Source organism: Lutzomyia longipalpis, chromosome 3 (assembly GCF_024334085.1).
Source record: "Lutzomyia longipalpis isolate SR_M1_2022 chromosome 3, ASM2433408v1".
Classification (NCBI taxonomy): domain Eukaryota; kingdom Metazoa; phylum Arthropoda; class Insecta; order Diptera; family Psychodidae; genus Lutzomyia; species Lutzomyia longipalpis.
Genome location: NC_074709.1, coordinates 19,385,742 through 19,397,966, shown reverse-complemented (window position 1 = coordinate 19,397,966; position 12,225 = coordinate 19,385,742). Strand labels below are relative to the sequence as shown.

The window sequence follows — 12,225 nt, the reverse complement described above, 5'->3', positions numbered from 1 at the left end:
TATGTGACAGCAAAGTGACAGCATCAGAGCGAAGTAGCAATTTTTGATCTGCCACGTAAAGATTTTTTAGACTTTTCTACCATAATCCCTGGGAATCTCTCCTTCCTGATTGCACATCCACAATGGGAGTGTCGCACAGTGTCAATGTGCCTGGTGGTGGTTCTGAAGGATATCACGTTTTACGGGTAAATTTTCCATTTTAATCATCCTCCGGGTTGTGTGTGTGACGTGTCTGACATCTGGGACAATCTTTTTCTTGGCCACCAAATAGGTTCAGGACAATTCACCGGGTCAGCGTGCTGGATTGGAGGCATTTTTTGACTTTATCGTTGCCATTGGGAATATACGACTCGATCAGGACAATGACTCCCTCAAGGAGTTGCTGAAATTGAATGTGGAGAAGGAGATTAAGATGGTGGTGTACAGCAGCAAAACCCAAACCGTCCGGGAAGTTCAAATCACTCCCAGCGCTAAATGGGGTGGTACTGGACTCCTGGGGGTTAGCATTCGTTTTTGTTCCTTTGAAGGAGTCAATGAGAATGTTTGGCATATTTTGGTAAGTTCCCTGAGGTCTCTGTTGCTTCCTTTTTGGGGATTTCTTGTGATCCTTAAGGCAAAGAGAGAGGATGACACACAGAGTGTCGAAAGCTTTGGCAATTCACATGTTTTAATTGGCTGCTCCTGAAGTTCCTGGACCTGCACAAAATGACATTTTCCCTTTGCAGGAAGTTCATCCATCATCCCCTGCGGAGGAAGCTGGTCTGAGATCCTTTTCAGACTACATTATTGGAGCTGATTCAGTCCTCCACGAAAGTGAGGATCTCTTCACGTTGATTGTCTCCCACGAAGGGCGTCCACTGAAGATGTATGTCTACAATACGGACGACGATGCCTGCCGGGAGGTGACAATCCGGCCCAATAGCAAATGGGGTGGAGAGGGGAGTATGGGATGTGGTATTGGGTATGGGTACCTTCACAGGATTCCCGTACGGACGCTTCCGGAGGAGAAGAAGCCCCTCTTCCGGATGCCGATCAATGTGGAGAATGTAACAACGACAACACCACCACTGATAGCTCCAACCAACACAACGGCGGCTGCATTTGTCCCTACTACGCCCGAGCCGACGATCCCCTTTGTGCCACCCCTGACGAATACATTCCCAAATGTGAGTGGGGCACAGAATGGTGAGGCAGCAGCACATTCGGCCCTTCCGGCGGCGAGTGCAGTGAGTTTAGCAACACCACAGCAGGTCACAACAAACACTTTTGCCCCCACAGTGGCAACAAGTGCAATTCCGGGGGTGATAAACACGAGTCAGCTGTTTAGTGGGGTTCCCAGCACGACACCGGATCCCTTTGCGGGTGTAACGGCGCCCCCAATGGCTGTGCCACCAGTGCCCATGTATTCACCACATCAGATCCCAGCACCAGCACCCATTCACCACATCCCGGCATTTAGTAGTGCTGCCACCACCAGTGCCAGTCCACTCTTTGCGCCACCCCCTCCGGCCGCGCTCTCGTACCCTGTGATGGAGCCCCAGCCACCACCACCACTGCAGACAGTCTCAACGTACCCCCAGGTAGCCGGTACAGCACTCACTACGCCCATAGCTCTACCCGGAATGCCTCCCATCACGGTGAGCGCCACAATTCCCGCACAGGCGCTCCTCAACTCCTTCGCCAGTACAGCGCCCCAGAACTGAGACGGAGAGCCGCTCCCACGCGAGATGAACAAGCTATAAACGGCTCAAGGAACCGTTTGCACCCCCCCCGTGTGCTGGCAAAAGGGGTGGAATTAACGCAATTTCTTTTGAATTGTATTCATTTGTGCAACAATATTAAAAACGATGATGTATTAATTTTAGGCGAAAATAAATCATAAAAATATTAATTTAACGACATTTTTCAAAATATAAAAAGTTCAATTAAATCGCTAGTAATTTATTTCCGGCCGGGTAGCCTCATATTTTTATGTACAAAGAGACAAACAGTGCTTATGTAATTCCAACTAGAGCACCCCCCGTGCGAACTTAGATGATAATTTCAGTGTCGCCAAGCTCCTCGTCTGATGGCAGCTCCATAGTGGCTGGATCAATGTAGTTCTTGTCAATGTGATCCAGGCCGAGGGCTTCACGACGTCGAATCTCCAGGAAGGCCTCTCGCTGCGCCCAATCGCGTAGCCTGTAGTCCGGAAGGTAGGCATAGATGAAACTTCCCCACACAATGCACAGGGTGATGGTGAAGAAGAAGCTGGCTTTGGTCTGACTCCTATCCTGGTACTCATCCTTCGTCTCGAACCCGTAGCTCATCCAGTTCTTCTTGAGCTCAGCATCCAATTTTGTGGTGTCAATGGGAGTCGTGGGTGAAATGGGTTCCGTCTCGCTGTTCTTCGGCGACGTGGAAATGGCGCGTGTTTGTCGGTAGGCAGTGTGAATTGTATTCCTAAGCCCCCGGAGGGCACTGAGACGCACCAGTGCGGACATTTTCAAACCCTTTTTGGGGGATTTTTCGACGTTTTGACTTTTTTTTCGTGACTTCTAATAACACACACACTGGAAATGGCTGGAAAGAGCTTTCCCGTCATCTGTCAGACTTCCAAGCACTTCCAGGCATTCCAAGATATTTTATTTACCGTGAAACTTTTGAAATTTTCATGAAAATTTCATCTTTTAATTTTTTTTTGCATATTTTGTCGAATTTTCCGGGAAAATTAGATTTTCCAGGCTTAGAAAGGATGGCGCTTCAGATGGTTAAAGTAAAGTAAACAAAATCAGCTCAGTTACTCGATCACTTTGATCTCACTTCTAAAACTTTCAAAGTTACTACATGCAACATCGGAAGATTAAGTCGAAAACTTTTTCAAAGCTCATAATTTTTTTTTTTGGTTTTTCGCGCCTCAAAGCTCCAAAATGCACATAAAGAGCCTTCCGGTAGCAAGAAAACCTGGGAAATTACGTGATAGTGGGGAAAATTGGATTTTCCTACGGTGTGGTTACGGCGGGTTACGGCCTTATTATATTAATTTTGCATCGTCCGCAAAAAATATGTCGAAAAAACGGTTTTTTCGTTCAAAAAAAAAAAAATAAAATAAAACAGCGAAACTCAATTGAAAAGCAAAAAAAGGGCTTCAAAGAGTAAAAATATGAATTTTTTAGAAGATTATTAGAAAGAAACAAGAAATTTATAAAATTTGAATTAAAAAAGCCGGAAAAATGCTTCAAAACAATAAGAATTAGTTAACACTTGGAGAATCGAGGTTTCTAATCTCAATATTTTGACCTTCATTTTCTCTTAAAAGAAAATGTTTTTCCAAGTTTTTTTTCGACGATCTTGAGGTAATGAAACTCTCCTATACACAGATGTAGAATTTATTACGAAATGTTTAATACATTTTAATTCTATGGAGATTGAAAAAAGTCGAATTGGCCACTTTGGCCAGCAAAATCCTTCAAAGGTTAAAAGGACTGTTGCTTTTCTTCGGTGAAAGCTTTCATTTTTAGTGCGATCGGTCAAGGAGTCCGGGAAAGATAAAAGAACTTCTTTCATTTCACTAGTTTTATTTTTTTTCTTTAACGTCTCGTGGATAAAATTCTACTTTTATTACAGTTAACACGACATAGTATTTTCTACGACATTGTAATATATTTTTCGAAAATTTTTCAATAATTTTAATAATGGTGTATAATCGATATCCTTCATCTATTTTTCATGTTTTTCTTTCATTTATTTTATTTTCTACGTAATAAAGATTTTAAGTTTCCGTTTAATTTGTCTAAACTGGACTGAATACAGATGGCGTCTCGTACAACGAATAGTTCGCTATGCTGGGACGCCACTGTAGAAATCACTTTCTACTACAACATTCCATTTTTCTCTTCTAAATTCCAACATTTAATTCGGCTTGAAAATTTTATAATTGTTTTTAAAATAAAATAGAATAAATTATGACGATTTTCATTTAATATTAAAGAAGTAATTTAATGTTTTATTCAATGAAAAATAAAATATTAAAAAACATTGAAAAAATAAACGATTTTTCAAGCCAACCTTCTAATAACATTCTTTTTTGTAATTCTAAATTTTATAAGATTTTTCTGTCATAAGCTTTTTTCACAAGATTTCCCACAAAACTTGCGATTTCTCTATAATTTCATTAAAATCACATGAATTCCATGAATTATTTTCTAGAGAGCATTTTTTTTAGTAAAATTAGGAGTCATTTCGATTGCTAAAACTTTTTTTTTTAATATAATTCATTCATTCTAATTTTTTCGAAAAACGTTCAAATTTTGAGATTCGATCAGTTTGATTTAATAAATTTTTTAATTAAAAATCCGCACTTAATGCAAGATTGTTTTTTTGTATTATTTCAAAATTTTCAGCTAAATTCTTTTGATTATAAGATTTACATTTTAATAATTGATTTCTCTACTCGTTAAATTCCCTATTTATTTTTTTTTCTTAATTTTATTACTAGATTACACTGTGCAACAAAAAAAATCTATAACCAATGTTAAGTTGAAATCACTTGAAAATATTATTATTATTATTTTAATCACAGAAAAAAATTTTAGAAATAAATAATAATTTTTGAATTTTTTTTGATTAACTTTTAAAAATTCCACAGTTGTGCTCTGCGGAGAAACATCACTGTAATATACTCTCGAACATCAATATTGGGCACAAAAATCATGTTACACAGTGTACAGATGCCTCAATATATTAAAAAAAAAAAAAAAACAAATAAGCTTTAACTAATAAATGAGATTCTCAGGGCAAAAATGCTTTAAAATGATTAAAGGAAAAATCTCACGGAGGGGAGCTCTACGAATAAAATTGAAAGTCAGTCTCACCTATTAAGTCCTAGCGATTCTAATTGATCAATTCGTATATTTTTTTTTACCCCTTTTTTAGCCTTTTTCTTACGTATCGCTCCTTTGGGGAGGAATAAATTAGAAGGGGATTTGTAATGGTCTCTTTATTGAATACTTTCAAAATGTTAATCCATAAGACACGGCAGTGAATTAAGGATGTCAAAATTATGAGATTCTCGCGTTAAGGTGATGATAAATTCTTCTTCGAAACTATAAAAATGATTTTATTTGAAAAAAATGAAGAAATTTAATTTAAAATATTTTTTGTTATGAATTTTAGCAGTTAAATAAAAAAACTGAGAGTTTGGTCAATTTTTTTGTCAATATTTGATCAATTTTATTGAATCAATGTATGTACTCGAATCAATAGATTTGAAAATTGTTGATCAATCCTTGATCAATCTATATTTGAATCAATCTTGATTGAGCATAAATTGACTTAATCATTTGTTTACTGGGTTAAACAGAAGGTGTACCCTTTTTGATTTTTTTCTCAATTTTAATACGTTTCCGAAATTTTTAATTCTATTTTAATGTTTGTAATAGTTTTATGGATTATTTTTAGTCAATTGTGGTTCAAAAAATTAAAATTAAACAATTTTACACACCATAAACTGTATTTTTTACCATCAGTTTATTTTGTTTATTTTATTACTATCCCAGTAAACAATTTTTTTAGCTATGCAAAATTGAGTTAATGTGATTGATCAAACATTGATCAAAGATTAATAAATCAGTTGAGTCAGCTTCGCAGCGATCTATTAACGAAAACATTAATTAAAGTCATTAATGCAGGTCGAATTGAGTAAATATTGCAACAATATTCAATCAATTTTATCTCAATATCAACTTACGATCATGGATTGATCTGAAAGAATCCAGTAAACAATTAATTGAGTCAACAAATGCTCAATATATTTGGCTCAATCAAAAGAAATATGCTGTTAAGAAAATCTTTTATGAATTGTCGCATCATTTATCTTAATGAAATGAATGAAATAGCGAGTAATTTATCATCACTTTGTGGTTTTTTTAGCCGCATCGTCAGACCAAGAATGTGGATAACTATCCTGGAAGTAGCTCTATGCTCAAATGTTGTCGTCTTAGGCTAGCTGAAGTACTTTAATCCAGCCACAAGGAGGAATTTCTCAATAAACAGCTCTGAATCAAGTACAGCAATATGCGCTGCTCTCCCTATAAGAGCATTGGCTGTGTGCCTAAAAAAAGAAGAATATTTTGTGGTCCGAATTTAAAGGGGGAAAGATTGTGGAAAAACTTACGGAAGTGCATGGTGAACATCATAGCGCACAAGTGTGAGCTCTGGGCGAGCCATAATGGGTGCAATAATATTGTGGACCATCTCTCTGTGGGGGAAAACAAAAGGAAAGAGTTGGAGGAATATTTTTTTGGGCGGTAAGGGAAAATGCGCTGCGATGCTCACCTGTAAACAACTCCGAGTGTAGATGTGTCCCTCATGGCAGCTTTGCAGAGTTCCAATCTAGCAGAATGGGGTGGTACGTATCGATCTTGGCTGGAGCCGCAGAGCAGGATGTTCTTGAAGTGGTGCAACGTGCTACGCTGCGAAAGGCGGTACAGGAAGCTCTGCCGGAGGTCGGTTGTGTCGCGGAGGCACAACTGGAGGAGGGAGCCAGACTTCTTCCATTTCTGCATGAACCATATTCCTGTCCCCGAGAGAGACCGAGAATAACTTTCTATTGCCTCACCCACACACTTCCTCCCACACAAATAGCAATGTGGGAAGGAAATCAAATGATTGGCAATGATTGCACCACATTTACCGAGCAATCACCATTATTTGTGGCTCAACTTGTTGTGTATTTGTGGGGAAATTCATTTTTATAGGTACGGATTATATGTATTGTACATAATTTTTTTGCAAAATGAATTTCCTTTAGATAGAGCTTCCGTTGGTTTATTTTTGTCATTTTCTCTACGGGAGGAAATTGGAAATTTACTCCCGAAAGTCTGTTCTAAAAATTTATATTTAGTTGCTTTTTTTTCAATTTAATTTCCTGTCTTCCTAAAGGAATTAACTTTAATTTAACTTTCCAAGAAGCAAGTTTTATGCTGACAAAGCAGGATACTGTATCAAGACATATGTTGTATGCATAGAAAGGTATAACGACAAGTAAAACAACATAAGTTTAATTAATTGAAAGAAGTTAGTACAACCAAAAGTTTCAATTTTTTCTTAAACTTTGAGATCAGCAAGAAAAGTAAGAAAGTAAACATATTTTTTTGTAGAGAACAAGATGTTATTTTGTGGGAAAACAAGATTCAAGAGTGTAGAAAGAGGTGCAGCAGAAACTTCTTGAGGAAACTTTCCAGAATTATTAAATTTTTAATGGATTATCTTGGGGCAGCAAAATAAGGTAATTCGAAGGAGTGTTAATTCAATGCTCTTAACAGACTTATGAATTTTGAGAATTATTTCAAAAGGAATTTGTTTTTAAATGTTTTAAACAATTTTTAAAGAAATATATATGTATATTTAATTAAGCTAATATTGAAGAACAAAAACAAATTAAAATTAAATCATATTGAATTAAATTAAAATTAAATCAAATTAGTTTTAAATAATTTTAATTAATTTAAAAAACATAAAAGTAAACAAAAAATCAGGAAAGAAAATATCTTAAAAGGACTCCTAAATTTTCATTTAACATATCGTAGAAAAGAACTTTATATTATTTTGGTTTAAATTGAAGCAGATTCAGATTAAACATTTTCGAAAGTCCGGCTGATATTCACTTAAGTTCGGTTTAAGTTTTTAAATTCTTCTTTAACCAGATCTAAGTTTTTTAAACAACCCTTAAGTTTTGTTTTTAAGCTAGAGACCTAAGTTTTTTAGACTGGACCAAGAGCTAGAATTAAGTTTAATTGAAATAGACTTCAGTTTTTCAGGTAAGGCCTGATTTTTCTTAAAGCTATGGCCTAAGTTTTTTAAGTCAAACTTTGTATTTTTAGACTGGACTTGTTTTTTAGTTTGGGTCAGGTTGAATTAGGATTGAATCCAAAAATGCATTCATCCACAACTCGGCCTATTTTAAAATTTATAAATCTTAAAAGTATTATCGGTGTTACCCTAAAAACACTTAAGTTTGGCCTAGAAAATAAAGCTGGCTTAAGAAACGGAGTTAAACCAGACCAGTCAGACGCAGTTGTGAATTTTAACCTCTACGGAAAAATTAAATAATTGGGAATATTTTCTCGAGAAAAAATTGGAAAGAATATTATTTTTCCATAATTTTTTGACCCCATCAGGTCTGAAAAGCTTTGAATTCTCAAGTCTTGTTTAAACTATTCCAAATTATTATAAATAGGAGAGCTTGAGCTTATAAACTTACCCATGTTAACAAGTCCACTGGAGTTATATAAAGTCCCCAGGTGTGGTCCAGAGAGCGATAGAAAGGTATGAAGACGCGAAAGTAGAGGCCTCATTTGCGGACGTGCCAGAGCCGATCGTACGATAATCGTGCCCAAGGAGTGCGCAACAAAGGATATCCTAACTGGATTGAGGCCACACGTTTCGATGTGATACATAATTTCGGCTACAAGGCGATCCGTCATTGTTTCAAAGTCCGAAAATGTATCGCCTTGATTGCGTTCAGACATTAGGAATTCAAGATGAGCTCCCGGGAGCCCCAGCTCGAGGTACGTACGGACGAGTCTCAGATCAGCTGAGTTGCCATCCAAGCCGTGGACGCAAATAATGAGATGAAGGCCATTAGGTGAGAAGGCTCTGTATTCGTCACTTATGTGGAAGTAGGGTAATTCAGAGGCGAGCTTTGGGAAGTCGGAGTATATAGCACCGGTGTACTTAATCTGTTTGCGAAATTCTTCTCGACATTTTTCAAATTCAAGAAGTTGGAACGGAGGATTTTGTGGTGTTTTCGTGCTATTTACTTCCTCTGTGCTTGTCTTATTCTTTGCATTGTGCACCTCAACGAGATTCTTTACACCCACCGTAAGCTCCGTACTGCTCTGGGATTTAAGCATTGGTTTCGGTTTTGGTGGCTTTGGTGGTCGTATGGCTTCACAAACGTGATAGAGAGGATTGTCAATGGAATTGGCTGGTAAGTTGGGTCGTATTTTGGGTGTTTCAACGTCTTTTGACTGCTCAACGTCTTTTGCTTTGATGTCTTTTGATTCTGCAGCATTGGCTTCTTCCGTTCGCGATGGTGGATCACGAAATTCATCTGGTGGCAGTAGAGCATCCATAAATTGCTTTGGCGGTGGTAGGTGTAAATTCTCAAATGGATGATTGTCTGGGATTGATGTGAGATCGAATTCGGATTTAGATTTTGTACTCGAGGCTCTGCGTGAGGCCACTTCCGGAGGTAGAAGTTCTTTTCTAATATATGGATGGAGGCCATTTTGTACGGGTGGTATTTCAAACCATCCACCATTTGTGATTTTTTGCTCATTTTTTGATTTTGCATCTCCTTTTGCTTTCATTCTGCAAAATTAGAGAAGAATTTAAATTGTTAAATGAAGAAAAGAAAGAAAAAGCATAAATGCGATAAACTTACTGAACGGTAACTGTGGAGGTCTTTCTGTGAACCAAAACGTCACCATTTTGTTCTTCATTCTTCTTCTTGGCTTGGCGTTGATCTTTCTCATTGGAACCATCCCGATCTGGATCATCTTTCAGCAATTTCTGCAGTTTTATCCGCAATTGCTCACCATTAAGTACGTGATCGTCGTAGTTCTTAACTGGTTCAGGAGTCGTGTCTTCGGGGCTACTCTTGCGGCTACTCACATAGCCACTTTGATCACTAAGCGACGATGTAGATTGACTAGATGTACGCTTTCGCATTGGGGGTGAAGTTATGAATTCCGGCGGTGGTGGAGGAGCCAGATTTGGGAGGCTCTCACTTATACCGGGTGTTGCTGTGGGATCTGTCTCTAGGAGTTCCAGCTTAAAAGGCACGCTGGCTGACGATAGAAGGCGTCGCTGTCTTTTACGTGTTCTCGAACTGCAATCAGAATCAGAGCTTGATGTTTCAGGGGCATGATGATGATTCTCTCCATTCATCTTTTTCCCATTTGATCGGGAACTATTGCTAGAACTTCGGGAATTTCGTCGTTGAACACCGCCATTGGTGTCTTTGCCATTTTGCAATTTGTGCTTTTTCACCCGAATAGGATGATAGGCATTCCTAGGTGGTAGGCCCATACTTGATCCCTTCGGTAGGGAATTGTAGTGACATCCTTTCCCGTCTTGCTTCATTTCGTGCACATAGTCTCGGGGTTCACGTACTTCGTGATTCCGATTGAGCGTCGCCACGTGGTTATCCTGATGTCCGTTAACGTAGCCATTTATGAATTGTGCTAGCCCGTGGGGAGTTATCTTCTTGGAAGGATCTCCGGGATTTTTGTACTTCTGCCGGAATTCATTGATATTCCGCAGAAGATCCTCAGCACTCTTCGTTGTCTTCCCGTGTGTTCTTCTTCGCTGTGAACTGGACAGGGATGTGGGTTGTGAGGAAAGGACTCGCGGTATCTCATCGTGGACACTTCGATATCCATCAAGTGGTGTGGTGGGTTGATTTTCAAGCTGATCCAGTGATTTACTGTGCCTCGTCGGCAAACTCGAACCATTGCTTATGCACACCGTTGTGCCTCCCTGCTGTGGCTCCCAATGAGCATCCCCATCGAGAAGCGTGGAAACCGAATGACGCGACAGTGTGCGGTAGCGAATGTGATTTTTATGTGCAGCCGGAGCAATTGAGAGACTAGCTTGGAGAATTTCACCTCCAAGGGCTAACTTTGGCGTAAGGATGCCAATGATGTTCCCCTTAAAAGCGTCAGGAGGTGGTGGTATTATGCAAGAGCATTCCTGGGTGGTGAATCCACTACCCCGACCCTGATGCAATGGCTTGAGGATTAACTGGAAAAGTTTTGGGTGCAAATAGTGTAGGTAACATACAGTGTGTAGAATATCATTTAGGAGGGAGGTGTAGGATACTTTGCTGGAAAGTATATTATTTTAATGTTCCCCGCACAAAGAGCAAGGATTCACATTCACATATTTCATGGGAAAGAAGGCTAGTCATTCTAGTATGAATCAGTCCCCAAGGAGGTGACCAAATTTTGTTTTTAAATTATCGTAGGGCATTACTAAGGACTCAAGAAAATCGTGGTAATTTCCCGGAAAAGCGCTGGGAAATATACGAATTTTCACATTTTATGTCAAATCGGGTGCAAACTTCTTTGATTTTTTTCTTAATATCTAGTTATTCTAGAAAATTCCTTTCTGTGCCATATGAAAGCTATTTAAAGGCCTAACAATATATATTTAAACCATTTTCCTACGGTGGAAAACTCGCGAGATTTTCCGGCATTGAACTTTTCTTTCGCTTCCCATTTCTCCAATATTGAACGTGACCAATTTTAAAATATCTCATTTTGTAGCATTTTTAATTATCTTTCATTTGGTATAACACTTGCCGGGGAAATCCGCTGGGAAAACTCGCTACAGAACGATTTTCCAAAGTTAAGCACGTTTTCGCGTTGGAAAAAAAGAGATAGGCAATTTCTCCTCTTTGATGTTTCCAGAATGTTCTAAGAATTCCCCTAGAAAAAAATTGGCCATCTCTTTTCCTCCAACGCGAAAACGTGCTTAACTTTGGAAAATCATTCTGTAGCGAGTTTTCCCAGCGGATTTCCCCGGCAAGTGTTATACCAAATGAAAGATAATTAAAAATGCTACAAAATGAGATATTTTAAAATTGGTCACGTTCAATATTGGAGAAATGGGAAGCGAAAGAAAAGTTCAATGCCGGAAAATCTCGCGAGTTTTCCACCGTAGGAAAATGGTTTAAATATATATTGTTAGGCCTTTAAATAGCTTTCATATGGCACAGAAAGGAATTTTCTAGAATAACTAGATATTAAGAAAAAAATCAAAGAAGTTTGCACCCGATTTGACATAAAATGTGAAAATTCGTATATTTCCCAGCGCTTTTCCGGGAAATTACCTAGCTTTTCTTGAGTCTTTGACAATGCCCTACGATAATTTAAAAACAAAATTTGGTTACCTCCTTGGGGACTGATTCATACTAGAATGACTAGCCTTCTTTTTGAGTATGAGCTTCCCAGGCAACTTCTCCATTTTCCTTGATTCTGTGGCATTAGGAAATGAAATTCTATGTATTATGCGCTCTTTATGATATTCATATGAGGAATTTTCTGTGGGTAAAAGAGGTAAAGTATATCAAAGCCATTTAATTTAAATACAAGGGGTGTTTATCTGAAGAATATTTGGATTTTAGGACGAATCATCCAAAGAGTCCTTATTTATCTGAATTATTTTTCATATAAAAAT

At 38.1% G+C, this 12,225-nt stretch overlaps 3 protein-coding genes across 5 annotated transcripts in view; 1 reads left to right on the top strand and 2 right to left on the bottom strand.

The window, feature by feature from the left end:
• The first annotated feature begins 6 nt into the window (after positions 1-6).
• LOC129792492 (Golgi reassembly-stacking protein 2) lies at positions 7-1,896 on the top strand. Its single transcript, XM_055831585.1, has 3 exons — positions 7-185; positions 272-556; positions 726-1,896. The coding sequence occupies exons 1-3, from the start codon at positions 123-125 to the stop codon at positions 1,701-1,703; spliced, it is 1,326 nt and encodes a 441-aa protein (XP_055687560.1). The 5' UTR covers positions 7-122; the 3' UTR covers positions 1,704-1,896.
• Positions 1,897-1,925: 29 nt separating this feature from the next.
• Positions 1,926-2,572, bottom strand: LOC129792498 (NADH dehydrogenase [ubiquinone] 1 beta subcomplex subunit 11, mitochondrial). The gene has a single exon (XM_055831595.1). It carries the CDS (start codon positions 2,481-2,483, stop codon positions 2,031-2,033), a length of 453 nt encoding a protein of 150 aa, XP_055687570.1. The 5' UTR covers positions 2,484-2,572; the 3' UTR covers positions 1,926-2,030.
• Positions 2,573-3,540: 968 nt separating this feature from the next.
• LOC129792483 (protein FAM135A) overlaps positions 3,541-12,225 on the bottom strand; it is a 34,516-nt gene continuing 25,831 nt past the window's right edge. For all 3 annotated transcript variants that reach the window (XM_055831562.1, XM_055831564.1, XM_055831561.1), the window contains exons 9-13: positions 9,428-10,788; positions 8,243-9,354; positions 6,316-6,556; positions 6,155-6,238; positions 3,541-6,091 (exon numbers count right to left, since the gene is read on the bottom strand). In XM_055831562.1, the coding sequence (XP_055687537.1) occupies positions 5,983-6,091; positions 6,155-6,238; positions 6,316-6,556; positions 8,243-9,354; positions 9,428-10,788 (2,907 nt within the window). In that variant the 3' untranslated portion in view covers positions 3,541-5,982. The remainder of the gene's footprint in view (positions 6,092-6,154; positions 6,239-6,315; positions 6,557-8,242; positions 9,355-9,427; positions 10,789-12,225) is intronic.

Bases quoted from the DNA above. Each gene is read 5' to 3' on its own strand.
- LOC129792492 (XM_055831585.1), top strand. From the start codon at position 123: ATGGGAGTGTCGCACAGTGTCAATGTGCCTGGTGGTGGTTCTGAAGGA. The intron at 186-271 runs GTAAATTTTCCA...GCCACCAAATAG, and splicing joins AAGGATATCACGTTTTACGG to GTTCAGGACAATTCACCGGG. The intron at 557-725 runs GTAAGTTCCCTG...TTCCCTTTGCAG, and splicing joins AGAATGTTTGGCATATTTTG to GAAGTTCATCCATCATCCCC.
- LOC129792498 (XM_055831595.1), bottom strand. From the start codon at position 2,483: ATGTCCGCACTGGTGCGTCTCAGTGCCCTCCGGGGGCTTAGGAATACA.